The sequence below is a fragment of the Gaeumannomyces tritici genome (genome assembly GCF_000145635.1).
Source record: "Gaeumannomyces tritici R3-111a-1 unplaced genomic scaffold supercont2.1, whole genome shotgun sequence".
NCBI lineage: Eukaryota > Fungi > Ascomycota > Sordariomycetes > Magnaporthales > Magnaporthaceae > Gaeumannomyces > Gaeumannomyces tritici.
The window spans coordinates 5,923,710-5,942,520 of record NW_008804545.1 but is presented as its reverse complement, the minus strand read 5'-3'; the positions used below and the strand labels follow the sequence as shown (position 1 = coordinate 5,942,520).

The window sequence follows — 18,811 nt, the reverse complement described above, 5'->3', positions numbered from 1 at the left end:
TGCTTGCACAGCACAGAAGTACAGGATGAGCAGACATGTCAGCAGCTGGAAGCCCGATGCGGGCTCGGCAGTCACGATGACATGGCACAGCTGGCGAGGCTGAGCTGACTGGGCTCTAGCCTTGAGACTGCCTACCATGATACCTACCTATCGATCGATACAGGTAAAGACGAGACAGAACCCCGCACAACGGCCACTTTACGCGCTGGATGGGAGGCCAGAGTCGCGCTGCTGTGATGGACGACCGCGTGCGCTTCTGAAGCGCCGGCTTTCTCCCAGCCGGCTTTCTGCCCAGGCCCTCGCCATATCTGTCGCCGTTACCGCCTTGCTGCTGTGCCGCGGCCCGAATGTTTCACTTTGAGGCGGGGGTCAGCAGCTACATGCGTGGTGGGTGCTGCGTGTTCCGTCCAGTGTGCGATTTTTGCCGTGTGGGTGAGATTTTCCGGCTGTCTTGTCAGCCAGCCATCGGGGGCCGTTTCGCTCTGTGCCCCCCGTCACCGAATTGTGCTGCTGCTGCTGCTGCTGCTACTGCTGCGCGCTAAGCCAGGGAGCAGGGCAAGGGATAAGGGATGGGATCAGCAGCGGTGAGTGGAGGATTCCTGGTGGCTGCGCCAAAAGTCTGCAGCTGACCAACAAGGAGGCGTTATGCCCTGCATACGGGGGTATTTATTTTGCCTTTGCCCCTCTCTCCGTTTCATCGCACAGCCTTGCCTAGGAGCAAAGGAACCATGAGGGCACACGGGAAGATCAAACGACGGAGGTAAGGACTGAGCAAAAACGGCATGATGTCGGCCGAGACAAGTTCACGCAAAGAAAGAGAAGAGAGGGAGAAAAATAGCTCAGCCCCCGTTTGAGGTGTGGATGTGTGTGCTGGCCCCATCCGTCTTACTGCCCCACCTCTTTTCCGTCTTCCCGCTTTTGGCAAGGCACGACATGCTTGGGCCAATCACAGCGACGGCCCCGCCAGGGTCCGCGTGTGGCCCGCTGCAGGCTGTGCCCACCGTGTGGTGCGTGTGTGCTTGCTCATGTCCGTCGTTCTTGCCGCTTGGATTGGGTGGCAGGCAACCATGTCTCGGTGCAGTTTGCCTTTTATCGAATCGACAACTGGCGTGTAAAAATGTGTGTGTGTGTGTGTGTGTGTGTGTGTGTGTGCGCGTGGGTTGCCACGCAAGCAAAGAGGCGAGAACACAAAGAAAAAAACGTATCGCGCCGGTGACCCAGTCTAGACAACGCCCCATGGCACCCGGACCAGCAAATGCCTTCTTTCCAGGTGCACGCTACTCAAAAGCTGACCAGCGGGGAGACCACTGCAGCTTTTTGGTGGCTCAGCCCTGAGCTGGCCGGGGCCATCATGCGGCCCCGACGAGCGATCCGCCGCCAAGCAAAGCGGGCGTGCGGGTCTGCCGAAAGAGACAGAAAGAGGATGTGAGTTGTGAGAGAAGAAGAATCGACGTCGTTTCTTCCGGGCATCCTTCGGGACCCCTGTTCTTCATGCCTGGGCCTGGCGCGGGTCAACGCAGGGCTGATGTGATTGGGGGGATGAGAAGGTGAACCCTTGGCTACTGCTGACAAGGCCTAAAATAATCTCGGGCTCTCTCTCTCGCACTTCCTAAGCGGGGGGATGGAAACGCAGCTGCGGGAAGGCTGCCAAGAGAGGAAGAGAGGAAGAGAGAGAGTGTGTGTGCGTGTGCGTGTGACAAGGGGCCGGCCACTGAACAAAGCCGGGGTGGCGCAGCGGCCATGATAGGCTGGCTCAGCTGGGTCCCCTGGGCACGAAGGGTGAATTGGCTTGCCCCATCTCGGCTGCGACAATGGGCAACATCAGAGGATGCGGCCGTGGAACGAACAGTCCAATGGATCTGCGTGGGTGCAGCGGCTTTCCTGGGCGCTGAACCAACAGACCCCCCCCCCCCCCCCGCTAGAGACCCATCCATCTCAGCCGTAAGCAACCATCGTTGGCACTAACAGCCAATCTGGTCTGAGCCCCCCAGTCCACCAGTCCCCTCCACCCATCTCTCCTTCTGCATGCATCCTTCCTTCGGCTTTTTGTCCCGCTATTCTTTTTCCCCGTCATCTCCCTCGCTACCGCGAGCGTGGCCGTCGACGTTCATCTCGACCCTCCAAAGCCTTTTCGGCTTGAAGTGACGAACTCATCACCAAAGCGCGGGGGTTTTTTTCCCCTTCGTTCATCATCTGGCCCGACATCCAACACTTGCTGCCTGACGCCAGACAATAGCTCGGGCGAGCCCGTTTGCGAGGGACCGTTTGGGCGGAACCGCTTGTCCGGACGGCACCGGACATTAGAGGCAGGGAATATCGATCGCTTCTCGCCCAGGTGTCGCCGACTCGACCATACCGCACCCGAACCCCATTGCTATGACGCTCTGACGTCTTCGACAACAACCAGCACTCAGAACCACAGCCGGGAGACAGACCATGATGCGATTGTGCTCGTTGGGGTTGGCCCTCCTCGGAGCAGGCTTGATCGCCACCGCCCAGGCCGAGTCCTTCCTCTTCACAGAACCGAATAGCAACATCCCTATTCAAGACAAACTCTACCGCACCGACTCTAGGGGGTTGGAGTTCAAGTACAGCTACACACGGCAAAACCCATCGAGGGTTGGCCATGCGAAAAAGGTGACCATAACTATTCACCGAGGGGAACCCACTGTTCCGCTTGCCCAGGTCAGCCTAGTATACCCCGACGTCAAATACAACGGGCCGATTTTTTCACCGATGCAAGGGCGCCCGCCGATGAGTGGGACCGAATTTTCCGGGCCGATTTTGTCAGAGCCGCCAGACGGCTTGCCGGTGGATGGGATCTACAGAATGAAGTTGAAAGAACTATCCTGGGACCCTGGTAAGGTCAAAGAAATCCACATGCGCCGAGAATCACTTGGCTAACTCGGGTGTTTAGAGGCCCGAAATGTGTCTGGCACCGTAACTATCATTGACGCGGCCAAACTTGCCACGAGCCTCTCTCGCAGCATAGAGCAGACTCCACCTGAGCTATTTTTCGACCTCAGCTTGGAGGTTCCCAGCACCAACTCTCCGGAGCTAGATACGACAGGAAAGATTAAAACGCGGCAGAATAGCAACGCGGCAAGGTTTGGCCTGGCCAACGAGGCTTTGAGCCAAAACAATGATGCTTTTGAGAAGCAACAGGGTCTATTCTTCTCCAATGGGGGCGGCGGGGGTACGGGTGTCGACCCTTCAAAACCCACCACGTCTGCAACAACAGGAGGTGCTCTGCCGAATGGCACAGCTTCGCTGTCAGCCGATAGCGGCATTTCCACCGGCGCGATCGCAGGGATAGCTGTTGGCGCTGTCCTTGGCGCCCTGCTGATTGGGACTGCTCTGGTATGGTTCTTTGTGCGTCGCCGGCGTCAGAACAAGGCAGGGAAGGCAGGCCTCGGCTACAACGGCGGGTCCACAAGGTCGGGAGATCTCGTGGCGGAGAAGGAGGCCAACGCCATCGTCGCCGAGAGCCCGCGGTCGCCCTACTCGGAAGACAGGACCCACCGCGACAGCACCCTGGCCGCGGGCGCGGGGGAGACGGCGGGCGACTACCAGCCCTACAGCGACAACCCGACGGCGACGGCCAACGCTCCCCCGCCGGTCATCGCCGCGCCCGTCGCCCGGGCCGCCTCGGCCAACTCGAGGTCCACCGCCGACCGCTCCTCCGCCGCCTTCCCGGCGTCCGCGCCACCCCCCGCCATCGGCGAGGATGGGCTCCCGCCGCGCTCCGACACGGGCATGTCTGGGCGGTACGCGCATCTCATCGAGGACAACATGACGGCCGACGAGATTGCCCGCCTCGAGGAGGAGGAGCGCCAGCTGGACGTTGCCATCGAGCAGGCGCGCGGAGTGACAACAAAATAGTTGCGTCTTTTCCCCGCTCAGCCAAGGTCAAAGCCTTCATCCTTTCTTGTTCATTTTCTTCTCCTTCTTCTTGGGCTGTATATGGAGAAAGGAGTTTGTATTGTATTTAATGAAGCCTGGTTCTGGCCCTGACTGTTTGTGGGGTTGTTTTGTGGCTCATAGCGCTTCAACCGTTCGTTTCCTCGCCGGGACTCAAGGGAATACATTGTGTTCTTGTTCTTGTGTTGCTTGTGTTGATATGTTCGCAGTCTCTGTTTCGATGTTATTGCCTGTGATTTGACTCGTTCGCTTGCTCATGGCCACCAAGCGACAGACGACGTTGGTATAGGCTGCGAGTCTGCGAAACTTCAAACATGGAACATGGGACGAGCAGGGGAAGCCCTGGCAGGGAACCGCTTTGTGGCAACAACAAGCTTCTACGCAGGCGGTCCTCATCCGTCCCATCACTTTGCGTCGGGCCGCACGTCCTCGTTAGCCTCAAGCATGGCGTCGACGTCGTACCCGACCCGCCTGGCCCTCTCGACGAGCGCCCGCGCCCTCCGGACGACGGGCGCGTCCACGACCTCCCCGTCCAGCACCCAGGCGCCCAGGCCCTCCCGCTCGGCCACGGCGCTGGCCGCCACGACGCGGACGGCCCAGGCAGCCGCGGCCGCGGGCACGCCGAAGACGCGGTGCACCGTCGCCAGCTGCGACGGGTGGATGACCTGCTTCCCGTTGAAGCCCATGCTCCGGCCGTTCTCGCACTCCTCCTCCAGCCTCGTCCTTGTTGTGGCCGTGGCCGTGGCCGTGTCGGGCGGTGGGGGCGGGGCCCGGTCCAGCTGGGTGCAGACCAGGTCGACGACGCTGGGGACGCCGTGGGCGCGCGCGGCCGTCACCATGCGCGAGCGCGCGTACACGAACTCGCCGAGCGACGGCGTGCGCTCGGCGCCCAGGTCGCGCGCAAAGTCCTCGGCGCCAAACACGATGCCCGACAGCGCGCCCGGCCGGCCGTCGTCGTCGTCGTCGACGACGCCGGCGCGGCAGATGTCGCCGAGATTTTCGACGGCGCGCGCCGACTCGATGAGCGCCATCAGCGTCACGGGGCGGTAGCCCGGCCCGCCGCCCAGGACTTTGGGCTCCTGCCGCTGCCGCTGCGCCTGGTACCGGGCCTCCTCCCAGGCGATCCGGCGCTCCACGTCGCAGCTGGCGATCATCTCCGCCGCGGCCCGCACCGTCTCGGGCCCGTCGACCTTGGGCAGCAGGATGGCGTCGACGGCGGGGAGCTTGGTCATCTCGAGTATGTCACGCATCCCGTGCGTGGTCGCCCTCGGGTTCGTCCGCACCGCTATCTCCCTCGGCTGGCCCCCCTGATGGCGGCGGAGGGAGCCGAGGTGTTGGGCCAGGGCCTGTCTGGCTTCCGACTTCCTGCCGTCGACGACCGAGTCCTCGAGGTCGTACGTCACATTGTCGCTCTCGTAGCTGAGGGACTTTTGGATCATGCGGGGCGACGAGGCCGGGACTAGACCGCGTTAGATGAAGCGCCCCCCTCAAGAGCTTGCGTCAGGCGCATTTACCATAGAAGATGGCCCGCCGGAGTAGCTGGGAGGAAGCCATGATATACGGCGGGGTTTGACCGACAGGTTCCGTCTGTCCTGTGATGAGAATTCGACTTGGAGACCTAAACGTCTATATCTCCCACTAGCAAGTAGGCGCTCAGGGGTAGACCATTGAGGAACCGAAAGTTTTGAGACTAATATGGCCACCAGACTCTGTGAATGGATGCTTATTGGAGGTGTTCGCTCAGAGGGGAAACGACGAGTAGCGAGCACGCTTAACTCGTCTCGTGGATGAGCCCTAGCTTCAAGTTTCCGTCTGCCCAGCAGCAGACATACCTTCAATACCTTTGGTTGTCAGGAAAAGGGCGGAAGCATTGCAGGCCTGGAAAGCAAGGGTCTGCCCCCTCTCGATAAGCGGGCCCAGATAGGCTCGCGTCATTGGATTGCGGTTGGTGGAGCCGTGAGCTTGGGGCAACGCAGCAGGGGTCCACTGTGCCCACCAGAAGGTGCCACACTCGGACATCACAGGTCCCGGTAATGCTTGCGCCACAGCTGGAACCTTTGGATTGGTGATGACACGCGGCATAAGCCTCACCCAGCTCGATCGGCACAGCACCCACCACCAAGAAGGACACAACTCTGCGACGACCGCGGCCACGACGCACCACCACGATCCAACCCCAACCCTCCCCCAACGTTGTCGATACCTGCCCGACAAAACCTCCTCGCCGCGGCCAAAACACACTCATCGAAAGAGGGCGCGCAATACGGCCTTCTGTCGATTGGAAGCCCCAGCTCCGCGCCCCGGTTTCCTCCCACCAAGCTCGCTGCCCGCCCCCCCCGGCCCGCCGCCGCCGCCGCAGCACGCGCCCCGGCAAGACGAGCAGGCTCCCGCCAACGGCGCATCATAAACCTCGGCCACAGAGTCAACGCCCGACGGCGCACACGACACCACCGCCCGCCATGATGGAGGCACAGCAGCAGCAACCCGCGCCAGGCTCCCTGAGCTGGAAGCTGAGCTCGCACCCCATCACGCTCCTGACCTTCCTGGCCTTTCGAGTCGGTACGCCTGCGTCGTCGGACCCCCCTCCCTCCCCTTCCACCCCGCACGCCCTCCCTCCTCCCCCTTCCCAATGGGGCGGTAGACTAACGTCTGACGATAGCAAGTCTGCTCGTGTACCTGTTCGGCCTCTTATTTACCGATAACATGTGAGCAAGCGACTCCAGGCCCCCTCCCTCCCCACTCCCAACCTGAGGCATGTCTCGATCCTGACAGGGCCCTCCCCCCATCCCAGGGTCATGATCTTCATCATCACCATCCTCCTCCTCGCCGCCGACTTCTACTACCTCAAGAACGTCGCCGGCCGCCGCCTCGTGGGCCTGCGCTGGTGGAACGAGGTCGACCCGCAATCGGGCGAGTCGCACTGGGTCTTTGAGAGCAGCGAGCCCGGCACCAAGATCATCAACCCGACCGACAGCCGCTTCTTCTGGCTTGCCATCTACGCCCAGCCCTTGCTCTGGGTCGCCCTAGCCGTCTTGGCCGTGATCCGGTTCAAGTTCATCTGGCTGCCACTCGTCGGTGAGGCGCTTTTCTCAATTTTTAATTTTTTTTGGCTCTGCCTACTCGTTCCCCCCTTCCGTACCATCATATGAACCAATTGCTGACAGCGACCGTCCCCCTGAAAAAAAAGCCATCGCGCTCGTCCTCACCATCACAAACTCGCTCGCCTTCTCCCGCTGCGACAAGTTCAGTCAGGCCTCCAACATCGCCGGCAGCGCCTTCTCGACCGGCAATATCGCCACCAGCATCGCCACCGGCATGGTCGGCAGGTTCTTCTCAAGGTGATACCGGTACCTTCACTTCGCTTGATGTTTGCGCGAAGAAAGGGGGCAAAGTTGCAGCACGCTGCTATCGTTGGCTCCACGTGTGTCTCGATGAGTGGCGGAAAAGAATATGTACACAAAAACAAATCATCGAATCTCCTTGTTATTTTTGGTTACAATCAGGGTCTATCACTGTATTCTACCGTAACTTGGCATTGACCTTTTGCTTTCTTGCCCTTCCCCCGCTTTCGTTTCTTCCATGTGTTCCCCATGGCTATTGTTTTACCAATCTATTAGCGGTAAAAAAAAAACTGGTAGGACAGGGTTTTTTTTGGGGCCAAAAAAGTCCAAAATATCTAAAATTGCGGCTCCCTCACCATCCCAACTCTCAAGCCCAAACCGATGCTCGTTGTGTTGCCGAACGACGTGGCTGTTTTTGCATCGGTAGTGATGCCAGAAGAGGACACCATCATCATGGGCGTGAGTACGAACACAGGCAAACGGAACGATCGTGGTGTCTCTCCCACAGACTGGCTTCTGTTACAACCACATGCTGCTCGACATGGGGGGAAAGGAAGAAAGTAGGCTTGCAGAATAGCGTCCAGGTAGAGTGAGACTCGGTTGCCGTTACCAGCCTCGCAGATCTACCCCATATATACTCGTATTTGCAGAAGGGCAGCCACCCTCCACAAGTGATCGCATCCCTCTAACCCTCCAGCCCTTTGCCTCTTGTCGAGCTTCAGCAAAGACCCAAGACCAGCCTACCGCCGAGGAATGGAGGGTATGGGCGTCAATTTTAACGGGCTGAGGTGCCGAGGGACTGGACCGTACTAGGACCAGAAAATACCGGGAAATCTCTTGAAATCATTGAATGTATCTCGTTTCTAGACCTTGAACTCGGCCTCAAAGCCAAAGACAAGAACCAAGTAAGCCAACCCAAGCTGCATCAGATCAACCCGCCGAGCGTGTCAAATGATGACGGTGTCCCATGTTCTGTCTGGAACCGCTGAATACAAAGTGAGAGGTCGTCGTGATGATAGGAAACAAAGGACTCGAAGGTCGGGAGTAAAAGGGCATCGCAACAGTCATGCTGCTATGTGCGAGTAACGAAGCGGAGTGTAGATGCCATCTGTGTGACTCTGGGGAAAAGACAAAACGCCGAAAATAGAACCCGCAGTAGAACCCATATAGTAGATAGAAAAGGAAAAACGTGAAGCCGAATGAACCAGGCTTGCGTCGGACAAATCCCAGAAACCCTATGCTGTGGCAATAAAAAAGTGATAATGTGCAATCCGTCCTTCCCGTGCGCCGGTCTTGTGATGATCCGTGGGGATGGAATCGCGGGTTGTGCAAACCTCGCCAGGTAAAATAGATAGTAGAGAGGGCCCTTCGGGACGAAGTCGAATAGAGGAGGAGGCCAGAAGAGGATGGAAAAGATGTGAGAAATAGAAAAGGGCGAAAAGAAGATAAGAAGCAACAGAAAAGCAAGAAGGCAGAGAATGCGCCGAATCTTCATCCACTTGGAGATGTGATATGCGGTGTGACGCTCCCACCAAAATCTTTACTCCTCCCTGAAATGCCCTTCCCTTTTCACCTTATGTCGAGTTGGAAGGGCTTGAAGCGACCACCGATAGTGGCGCACCGGGGACATTTCCTCCTAGCACCCTGCTCGCTCATCAAAACCTCCACGCAGGCCGGGCAGAGACCCGATATGCATTCGGTGCACGCATACGACTCCTTGAGTAGCGAGACGCCCTGGCAAGCGGCGCAGTATATCTGGGTGTTTTGCGACGAGTAGCTCGGGGACGAGTCCGAGAGGCCGCGCGACTCCATGTGGAAGTTATCGCCGCTCTCGCCGCTCTCGACAGAAGGGAAAGGATCGGGCACCTCCTGGATGTAGGAGGGAGGAGTCAGGGCCTGCTGCAGGGGCGAGGCCTGGTAGCTGGCCTGGTTCGGGAAGGGCTGCTGGGTAAGGGGGGGCAGGGACGCGCGGTGGACGGATATAGGGGATTGAGGTACCTGATAAGTCAGGGCCGGGTCGATCAGATAGGGGCTGCGTGGACCTACAGGCGTCCTGTCCTCGTCAATGTCTTCTGTGGCGGATGCTGCGGCGTCGATCAGGTCTTCCCATCGTTTTCCGTAGTCGGCTGTCGGCTCGGCCGACTTTGCCTTGCTGAACGGATCTCCGGGTCTAAGGCGATCACCCGGCCCCAGCCCGCCGACAATGTGGTTGCTCGGATCGTTCTGGATACGACGGAGCCAGTCCGCCGCCGTGCCCCTCGACCTCTGCTTTTTGTGATGGGCTTCCCTGCCTCTTTTAGTGACCGACTGCTTCCGCGGGCGGGTGGGGCCAAGCGGCCGCTGCAGAGGCGGGAGCGTCGAGGATCGCCCCGGAGGAGATGTTGACAGAATTGATGGCAGTATGTCCCTCTGTCGACTAGCACCACCCAACCCGCCAAAGGGCTCGCTTGTGATTCCAACACTGGGCAAGTGAATGGGAGGAAGCTCGATCGAAGCCCTCGTCATTCTTCCCTTTTCTGTATCAGAGTGCCAGCCCTGGAGAGTGGCGAGAAAAAGCACTCCGTGTTAGTGGTCCAGAGAATTGGTCAGACAACATAGCAACTTTGATTAATACGTACAGCATCTCCTGTTTCCCAATCGGGCTCCAGACTGGGGTGGCTGTGGAGCTGCGCCAAGGCGGCCGCGGCGCTGCTAGCTGCCGGGAGCATCTGGGTAACTGGAGGATAATCGTCGGGGTTCCGAGGGGTGGCCGGGGCGCTTGTGTTATCGTCTCGACGAAAACCATGTTGTCGGTCGTGGGGGTAGCCGGGTTTCAGATGGTCAATTGCCGGTGGGCGAGGGCCTGGTGCAGCGTTCGGTGGCGGTCGCTCGCTAGGTGGTGTGTTGATCATGAGATGGAAGCTTTCCTCTGTGGCAGGGAGCTTGGAGATGTAATGCTCGGGATGCGCTCGGCGGATATGCTCCTGCATGGAGCGATACCTCTTCTCCTGTAAGCCAGGAAAGGATGAATGACAGGCAGTCGTCAGCAGGGGTTTCTCAATTGAGAGCCTAGGTCCAGCCTCAGCGCCGTAGCAGCAAAGCTGCCATTTGTTTGTTGCTGTCCAATATCTGGGTTCTCGAACGCGCGCAGATCTGGGATGGACCCCCGAGGCATGTTCCTCAAGGCGGATGGCCAACGTAACGTCGATCGGCAGCACCGACTGGACCGACTCGGAGAGCGGCCATTCGACATCGCCAGGGGCAGCAGGAGATGCAAAAAGGAACGGCGCAGGACATGGGCAGGTAACGACTTACGCCGATGCACCGCTTGCGACAGCTGGAGCCATCTTGGTTGCGCAGCGGACAGACGACCTCGTTGTTGGAGTCGGTTACGGAGAACGACGACGTCAATGATGATCGGGGCGGCATCTTGACCCCACCATGCGATGCGGAATCGAGGGGTTGGACGCTGGGCCGAGAGATTGCGGCGGGGAGGTTGGACGATAAAGCTGTCGATAAGGATGGTACTCTTGGATTGCGGGCTGCGAGGCCGCTTCAATTGCGGCGGCAGCGTGCCTGCGGGTTGCGGGTTGTGCGATGGATATGAGGTGGCCGAGAGGTTGGCCGAAGCTGTCGCATCAATTCAATGCGACGAGAACTGGAGCTTTGGGGGAGAAACAGGCGCTCAAGGTTGGAGACAGGCAGAGCACTGCGGCGGGTTTGGAGCTGTCGGGGGCAGGCGTTTAGGTTGGTTGTGAGGAAGGAGCTCAGAGCTTCCCCCAGGGAGGTGTTACAAGAGGCGTTTCGAAGAATGTGGGTGGCAGCGAGTTGAGGCGGTAGGTGGCGGCAACTCGATCAAGCACATGAGGAGACTCGAGACGGCAGTACGGCACTCCAGCAGCTCCCATGGCCCGGGTGGCTGCTGACAGCAGAGGTTGAAGGGACGAGACGGGAGAACAGCGACGGCGTGCCTGGCGGTGGTGCAGGTGCTGGCTGGGCTGGGGATGAGCAAGCAGGAGGCAGCAGGGCGGGTGGGTGGAGCACTGCACCTGCACTGGGGTCGTGGAATCGAGGGATCAGCCGGGGTTCATGTGGTCATGAGGTAGTGGTACAAAGGCGCCACTTTGTGCATTTCAGCTTCCCAGGGGAGCTCCCAGGGGCTACGCCAGAGAGTCAGGGCTAGCTTTGGGTGGCTTGGGGTGGTGGCTTGGGGGCAGAGGTACCTGAGGTACCCGCCGAGTCACTGGGAGTCTCGCAGCGGGTGGAGGTCACACGCGTCCGAAAACAGCAACTGCTGATAGGAGCTGTTTGTGCAGGCCGGGCGAATAGCAGCAGAATACAAGCAGCCGTTCCTCACGCACCACAAGCTTCCCCTCCTTTCCGGCCTGTCGTTTGAGCCCCGGGTCCTGCTTGGTCGATGGAACCGGCCAAGGTGACGGAAGCGCTCCACCCCGCTTCTGGCTGCGCCTGCCTGACGTAGCGAGCGCATGGGTGAGACGGGTACCAGTATGTACTTTGCGCATGTATGCAAAGGGGGGTGGGGTGGCTTCACAATAGATCGTGGACCCTTTGAGCCGTGACGACAAGGCAGCTAGCTGGAAAAAGCCGACCATTCCAGCCATGAACCAGAGGCAATGTCGCCCATGACAAAGGGAGCAATAACCTGACACCCTGACTGCCCTGAAGAGTCGAGGAGCAAATTGATGGCTCGGTAGACACGACAGCGCTGGTTCGGGAACGACCCGATCACGTCATGCACCCAGATAGGCTCCATGCCTTGGTAGGTGGCCTCCGCACCCAGGGAAATATGCTTCCTCCCGCAACCCAGCCCGGCCTTGTCGCTCGATTGCCATCTGGGCGCACCAAGACTCGGGACGCGCATCGGTTTCCCCCATCGAAAGAGTCGGCCGACTCCAAGACAGTCCAGCATCCCACATGGACGAGTTCCGACGGGTCCCTCCCTGGCCATTCAATCGAGTCGCTGCGCGGTTCCGATGAGGGCGAAAATCAATCTGACCGCCCTCTCGCAGCAGTCATGGGTTCGCAGGTGGTGAGACTGCCGAATGTACTCCCACATGTCACCGCCTCTGGGCCAGCCAGGGTTCACGCAGGAGCTCGTGCAGGGAGGGTCCGCAGCGCCAGGGCTACCGCAGAGAATGTCGGGTTGTCCCAGTGTTTAGTGTCACTCATTGCTGGCGCCTGAACCTGACAACTCAGTTCGTTTCTTTCATCCCCTGATATGATGCCTCGTGCCAGGCGCAAGTGCGAGAAAGTACGGACACGCGCTGTTGGCGCACTTGACTGCAAATAGCACCTACCTAGGTGGGCACTGCCTAGGTAGGTGCCTAGCTAGTAAGAGGCACACCCAGTCAGCTGCCAGCTTCTCCTAATAAGGTAGTCCAGCAGTGGGGTGACCGAGACCAGATGAGCAAGCTCTGGGCGTGCGCCGAGGATAGGTTTGGAGATGCCCTCTGTTGCCGGACAGTACAACTCCCGCCAGCTGCAGTCACAGATGCAACCTATCGTAAATCTATCTTGGCAGTAAAATGCAGAACCGTGGGGTGGACCAACCAGACGACTGATTTCGGACAGCCGTTGGAATATCGACGTTTGCCTGCCGGAGATTCCCAACTCAACCAGGGCTGCCAGCTCGCCCACAGCGCTGCCAAGGCAGGCCACATGTACTGATGAGTTATCGCCAGTCGTATGACATGGCTGGTGTTTAAACCTGCGGTGTGAAAGGGCCAGCCTGTTGTGGTGGCTTGCAGAGCCCAGCTGGCCGATGGGTCAATCCAAACGGATAAAGTTGTCGCCTCCCGCCTTGATTGAAATTGAAACGTCGACTCAGGTGGTGCTGCTGGACGGGACTCGAGAGCTGAGGCAATAAAGCGGGGTGCCCAGGCTGGTGGGGCCTTATAGTTGCACTGGGACAAGCCCCAGAAACCCATCAACGCACGGCAGCGGATAAAGAAGGGCTCTCACCACGCGGCACCCGAAGATGCTCTTTATTCCCTGTCCGTACCCCACTCCCTCTTGCCAGCCCTCATTCCGCTGGCTTCCCCGTCTGTTTTCGTCCCTTTGATAGCGGTTCCTTCGTGCTGTTTCTTTATTTATTTTCCATTCCTACAAAGGGTTTCGCCCTCCGCGTTTCCAAGCAGCCCGCGTCTAGCACCTCTCGACGACTCCTGCTTCGCATTCACTGCCGTCGTTTTGCCGGCCCCATCTTATTCTTACCTGGTTCCCTATATGTGAGCCTCCACCGAGCAGCGTGCCCTGTATTTGAGGCAGCATTCGGCGGCTGCAACGCTGTTCTTGGAATTGTCGTGACCGATACCAGGCCCTCGCTCTTTCTGGCTTGGCTCGCGTCGCTGTCTCCCCTTCCCAACACAGCAGACAGGTGAAGCAGCCAAGGCTGATCCTGATCCATCTAGGAAACCCAAGGCCCTAGAAACTCGATTTCTCAGCGTCGAAACGTTTGGCACACCTCGACAGTCTGCTATTTTTATCTGAGAGTAGCGTGCCATCACAGTCTGGGGCACCCCATGGCTTGCCGTCAGTCGCGTGCTTGCGTGGCCCGGCTGGACTTCCACCACTGAGCAGGATTGCGAAACTCTTGGCCTGGCTCGATTTTCGCCCCTCGAGGGGCGGTCCCATGGCAAAGCCGGGGCACGGGCTGGCGTGTCTGACCTGGGTTCGCAGAGGCCGATGGGGCCAATCGCCGCTCGATCAACCCCTGGCTCCTCTCAGCCGTCAATTCGCCTCGACCTGCCTGCATGCATGTTTCGAGCTAGGGACTCTCCAGGCACAAATCGGCAGATGCGACGGGAAACCCAACCCGTCCACCCAACTGAAAGAAGCAAGTAAAGTGGGGTAAATGTCTCTGGTCTGATTGGCTGCTCCCGGCATTTGTGGCCAATGATTGGCTACATTTTTTAAAGTGTGCTGTTTTTTGTTTTCAGTTGGTGCCGTCCTGAAAAAAAGGGGCCGCCAACCGATGTGACTAGGCGGAGGAGACACCGACGGCCCAATGCTTATTTCGTTCTCGCCTGCTTGCTTTTTTCCTTCCCTGGACTGTTCTTCCGCATTATCGGACACCACCATTGCCCCGGCTCGGACAAGGTCCCAAATGTCCAAATGTCAAATCCAATAGTCCGGCGACGGGGACTCTCGGCTACATGGCCTTTCGGAAATCAGCCCTGCGGGGGAATTTAGTTCGAGCCCAGCTTTTGCCTCTCCACGCCGTCGCGGGTTTCAAAACACTTCTCTCGCGTGCCCCTTCGCACCCTTGGCTTAGCTTGCCTGGCGCTATAGTATGCCGTCTCGACTTGCTCTTCTGGAATACAAGCCCTTGCAAACTCTGATCTGAACGCTGATCCATCCCGTCTTGTCTTTCCACGACGTCCGTCCCCTGCCCCTCTCTAGCGATCGTCCGCCCGCCCACTCTGGCTCTGGGCATCCAGCCACGAACACTATTAAAGGCCCGGCGGCCACATTGACCTTCCAGATTGTGCCGCGACGCTGCGCCGGGAGACTGCCTTTCCCAGGCGCATCCCCAGACACAGTATCCCCAAGCCAGGTGCATGGGAAAACCATGGATATACCCCCTCGAGTCTAGTAACTCGGCCACTTGCCTCAACCGTCGGTCTGCCGCGGGTATCAGCCGGCCATGGCCCTGACCATCAAGCATCTCAATGGTGATGCTTCGTTTCTCCTCTCCTTCGAGCCTATCCTCGCGCCGGGGCCGCGCGACCCCGCCATCATCGATGCGTCGCCCTTCCGCATCCTCATAGATCCGTGGATCACCGGGCCCTCGACCGTGTTCCACTCTAAGATCTCCATATCGAGGCACAAGAATCCGGCCTGCGTTGCGTCCCTCCAGGAGCTTCCCGAGCCGGACCTCGTCGTCATATCGCAGCACAAGACGGACCATTGTAACGAGGCAACCCTCCGCCAGCTGCCCGCAACCGGCACCAAGACCCTGATCCTAGCCGAGCCGGCCGCGGCCCGCGTCATCAAGTCCTGGAAGTACTTTGACCGCGAGAAGATCCGGACCATACCCAAATGGGGAGACTCGAGCTTTTCGGCCAGGCAGTCCGTCGTCAGGATACCCGTGCCGCCCTTGCTGGCCGGCGGTGAACCGGGCGAGGTGACGGTAGCTTTCATCCCCCAACGCCGCGACATATCCGGGCTCCACAGCGCCGTTGGCATCACGTACCGCCCTCCGGCCTCGTCTCTGTCCTCGTTGCCTCCTCAGCCGTCGGGCGCGTCCTTCAAGAGGAGCCTCCTCTTCCCTCGCTCCGCCAGCCCTGCTCCGACCGTCTCTTCAATCCTTACGCCGCCCGAGACCCCGAGGTCGACCCGGTCCTACATGATCTCGCAGCCGCGCCAGCAGTCCGGCGCGGGCCGGGATCCGCGCCACCCGGCCCTGCCACCGACGCCGACGTCGCCGGGCCTCTCGTTGCGGTCGCTGCGGTCTTCGCGCTCGGCGTCCTCGCTCCGCCTCTCGCGGCAGCTGTCCCTGCTCTCGACGGGCTCGGCGCCCCCGCGGTCCCTGTCGCTCCTGTACTCACCGCACGGCATCTCGACGGCCTCGCTCTCGTCGTACGTCACGGGCCACCTCGCGCCCGAGGGCGCGCTCCCGCTGACGGCGCTGCTGCACTGCTTCGACGCCGTCAGCAACCCCTGGTGGCTCGGCGGCAACATCTTGCTGGGCGCGCCCGCCGGCCTCGAGACGGCCACGGCCCTGCGCGCCCGTGCCTGGGTCTCGGCCCACGACGGCGAGAAGGAGCTGCGCGGCATCGCGACGGCCCTACTCAAGACGAAGCGCTACCGCCGCGAGAACATTGTCGAGGCCGCCGCCGACGATGATAGCGGCGGTGGTGGAGATGCGCTTGCGCATGCCGACGCGGATGGGGGCGCTGGCGGCAGCGACGCGGCCAGCAGCCGGCTCTCCGTCGCGGGCAGCGATGTCAGCACGAGGGCGAGGCCCACCGAGGTGCTGGCGCTCGGCATCGGCGAGCAGGTCGTCATCAGCAACGACGGCGTTTGGAACGCCGAGGCCGCGCCGCCGCCGCAGCCGCCGCTCCTGGAGGAGCCGGCTGAACCGACGTCGTGCTGCACCCCCGGCCTTGGCTGCCTGACATTGAATCCCGAGGCGGCACCCGTCGTCGGTGTTGGCGATGCAGGCTTGGACGGGTTGGGCACCCGTTGAGCATGACGGAGCGAGCTGTGGCACACTTATGGAGCATTGAGATTCTACGGTACCCCTTCTTCTGTTTTATCTTTTTCACCATACATCTTTGTATTCTCCCACTTTTCTTTCGGCACGCTTCGTTCTCTTCTTCCTCTCCTTTGCCACTTTTAGGTTAGACATTCTTCCTCTTCTTGCTTTTCCTTTGGCGTTCAGGATTCCCCCCGCAACCAGGGGCTTTTATGTATAGCGAACAGTGTGTGACTCCCGGATTTCGGGTCTAGATGATACCACTTGAGAATTCGAACAAGACCCTCTGCACAGGGCATGAAAGGTTGGATCCTACAAGCATGTTTTTTTTTACTCTCGCGGGGCGCGAAACATGCGAAAGCGCCAGACCTTTCTTCATGCTTGAAATTCACCAGCAATGTTACCCTCTGTAGAAAGGATGGTGTCGAATAAGCGCAGGGGACGGGGTATCCCTTCAGTCTTTAACCTTCCTCTCTGCCTCTCTTCCTCCCGATGTGTTAGACGTCTAGGTAGCGAAAGGCTCAATGTATCTTGCGTGGCCGAGATCTTTTGCCGACGAAGCAAAGAAACCGCTAATGCCAGCCGGGGGAAAAAAAAAAAAAAGAGACTTCTCAATGCGAAAAAAAAAGAACCAACACTTAGGACTAAAAATACAATTACCCTGTCAGGTAGGTGAACCCGACTCGCCCGCCTCGCTGGTCGAGCTGCCTAGCCCAGCACGCCCATTTCCAGACGTGTGCGTGCACATGGCGAGCCTTGTCTCTATCTAAGCTGCTTCAGGATCTCGGTCAAAAAGTCCTCGAAGCTCAGGGTGATGTAGCCGTCGCGGTCGTCGTCGTAGCGCTTGAAGACGTCAGTCATGCGCTTGAGCGAGATGCAGCTCTGGACGAAGAGGTCGAAGCTCATGACGCCATCGCCGCGCTTGTCGTAGGTGCGGAAGAGCAGCTCGGTGAAGCGGTCCGAGAGGCGGTAGCGGAAGGCGACGAGGGCGTTGCGGAACTCGTCGAGCGAGATGTTGCCCGACCGGTCCGCGTCGAAGCGGTCGAACAGGGCGCGCCAGCTGGCCAGGAAGGACCAGAGCCCGCAGAACTCGTCGAAGCCGATGGTGCCGGACCGGTCGCTGTCGAACATGCGGATCATCATGCGCACCGTGTGCGGGTCGAAATGGCTCCAGTCGCCGTTGACGAGCGCGGTCGAGAGCTCTTTCTCTGAGAGCTGGCCGGTGCCTGTTGTTGAGGGAGAGCGTTAGGACGAGCGCGTTGGAGACGGCGGGGGGTGGCGGCAAGGAGAGACAGAACAGAGCCATCAACTCACCACTCTTGTCGACGGCCCTAAACAGCGGCCTCAGGGTCGGGTCGGCGCCCTGGTTCTCGGCGGGGGCGGGGCTGGGGGGCGGGCGGCTGGAGATGGGCGAGCGGATCTGGTGCTGAGGCGGCGGCCTTCCCGTGGGCGGCGGGCTCGGGCCTGGGCCTGGGCCATAGCTTCCGCTGCCGCCGCCATAGCGCGGGTCGGGCCCGGATGGCCTCGAGTCGGGCCGGGGCGGGGGCGGCTTGCTCTCGTAGCGCGACGTTGCGGGCTGCGGGTTGGGTGAGGGAGACTTGGGCTTCTGACGGTTGGGAGAAAAAGAGGACGCTGTTAGTGTGGTGCTCGCTCAGGCTGAGGCGGCTTCGCGTTGCGACTTACTTGGTCCGGCTCGGCGAATCTGGCAGCGACAAGGCGCACCAAAAATTAGCACGTGGTCGTCTGGATGGTTGGATAATTGCGCCCCAACTCGGCCCGCGCGACTGTGTCGTCTCACCTGGGGAGCTCGTCCGGGTTGTACGGTCTGTTGTACGCCATTTTTGTACGGTGATATTCAGAGCGCTATGGATGTGTGTTGGGTTGTTTTTTTTTGGAGGCTGTCGCCAGGAGGTGGGGGTGTGTGTTGACGGCGGTGTCTCGGTGGGTGGGCAGCAATGGCGGGGAGGTGCTTATTATGGGTTTAAAAAGAGGGCGCTCGATCCTTTTAACTCGGCAATGGGTTGGGCGCGCGAGGGACTCTTCTCGAAAGAACGAGTAAGAAAGGGGCTAACACTCAGCCGCAATTCTCCCTTTTCTTGGTGACCAGGCAGGCAAGAGAAGCAAGTCACTTGGAACAGGTAGCATGTTTTAAGGCTGCGGGTGAGTCCGAGCTGATGCGGCAGGATTTTATGTCTCGAGGACCGAAACATTGTAACCAGGGTCCACGATTGCGGGGCAGCGCTGACGGCCGTGTTCCGTCCATTGCGGCTGCCGTGGAGAGGACTCTCGAAGACGGTCGACTGAATCAACAGCACGGAGTCGGCCAGAGGTAACTAGGTGTAATCTTGCC

General features: G+C 59.7%; 6 protein-coding genes across 6 annotated transcripts; 3 read left to right on the top strand and 3 right to left on the bottom strand.

Moving 5' to 3' along the window:
• The first annotated feature begins 1,995 nt into the window (after positions 1 to 1,995).
• On the top strand, positions 1,996 to 4,094 carry GGTG_01889 (hypothetical protein). Its single transcript, XM_009219660.1, has 2 exons — positions 1,996 to 2,860; positions 2,918 to 4,094. Exons 1-2 carry the CDS (start codon positions 2,437 to 2,439, stop codon positions 3,880 to 3,882), a joined length of 1,389 nt encoding a protein of 462 aa, XP_009217924.1. The 5' UTR covers positions 1,996 to 2,436; the 3' UTR covers positions 3,883 to 4,094.
• Positions 3,856 to 5,791, bottom strand: GGTG_01888 (citrate lyase subunit beta). The gene is made up of 2 exons (XM_009219659.1): positions 5,436 to 5,791; positions 3,856 to 5,380 (listed from the first exon to the last, which is right to left on the bottom strand). Exons 1-2 carry the CDS (start codon positions 5,473 to 5,475, stop codon positions 4,326 to 4,328), a joined length of 1,095 nt encoding a protein of 364 aa, XP_009217923.1. The 5' UTR covers positions 5,476 to 5,791; the 3' UTR covers positions 3,856 to 4,325.
• GGTG_01887 (golgi apparatus membrane protein TVP23) lies at positions 5,778 to 7,626 on the top strand. The gene is made up of 4 exons (XM_009219658.1): positions 5,778 to 6,480; positions 6,581 to 6,626; positions 6,713 to 6,996; positions 7,109 to 7,626. The coding sequence occupies exons 1-4, from the start codon at positions 6,381 to 6,383 to the stop codon at positions 7,261 to 7,263; spliced, it is 585 nt and encodes a 194-aa protein (XP_009217922.1). The 5' UTR covers positions 5,778 to 6,380; the 3' UTR covers positions 7,264 to 7,626.
• A 373-nt stretch (positions 7,627 to 7,999) lies between these two features.
• On the bottom strand, positions 8,000 to 11,290 carry GGTG_01886 (hypothetical protein). Its single transcript, XM_009219657.1, has 3 exons — positions 10,557 to 11,290; positions 9,881 to 10,249; positions 8,000 to 9,797 (listed from the first exon to the last, which is right to left on the bottom strand). The coding sequence occupies exons 1-3, from the start codon at positions 10,668 to 10,670 to the stop codon at positions 8,832 to 8,834; spliced, it is 1,449 nt and encodes a 482-aa protein (XP_009217921.1). The 5' UTR covers positions 10,671 to 11,290; the 3' UTR covers positions 8,000 to 8,831.
• Positions 11,291 to 13,097: 1,807 nt separating this feature from the next.
• Positions 13,098 to 17,049, top strand: GGTG_01885 (hypothetical protein). Its single transcript, XM_009219656.1, has 2 exons — positions 13,098 to 13,489; positions 13,673 to 17,049. The coding sequence occupies exon 2, from the start codon at positions 14,908 to 14,910 to the stop codon at positions 16,450 to 16,452; it is 1,545 nt and encodes a 514-aa protein (XP_009217920.1). The 5' UTR covers positions 13,098 to 13,489; positions 13,673 to 14,907; the 3' UTR covers positions 16,453 to 17,049.
• On the bottom strand, positions 16,439 to 18,811 carry GGTG_01884 (sorcin). The gene is made up of 4 exons (XM_009219655.1): positions 18,260 to 18,811; positions 18,145 to 18,163; positions 17,776 to 18,067; positions 16,439 to 17,687 (listed from the first exon to the last, which is right to left on the bottom strand). Exons 1-4 carry the CDS (start codon positions 18,298 to 18,300, stop codon positions 17,224 to 17,226), a joined length of 816 nt encoding a protein of 271 aa, XP_009217919.1. The 5' UTR covers positions 18,301 to 18,811; the 3' UTR covers positions 16,439 to 17,223.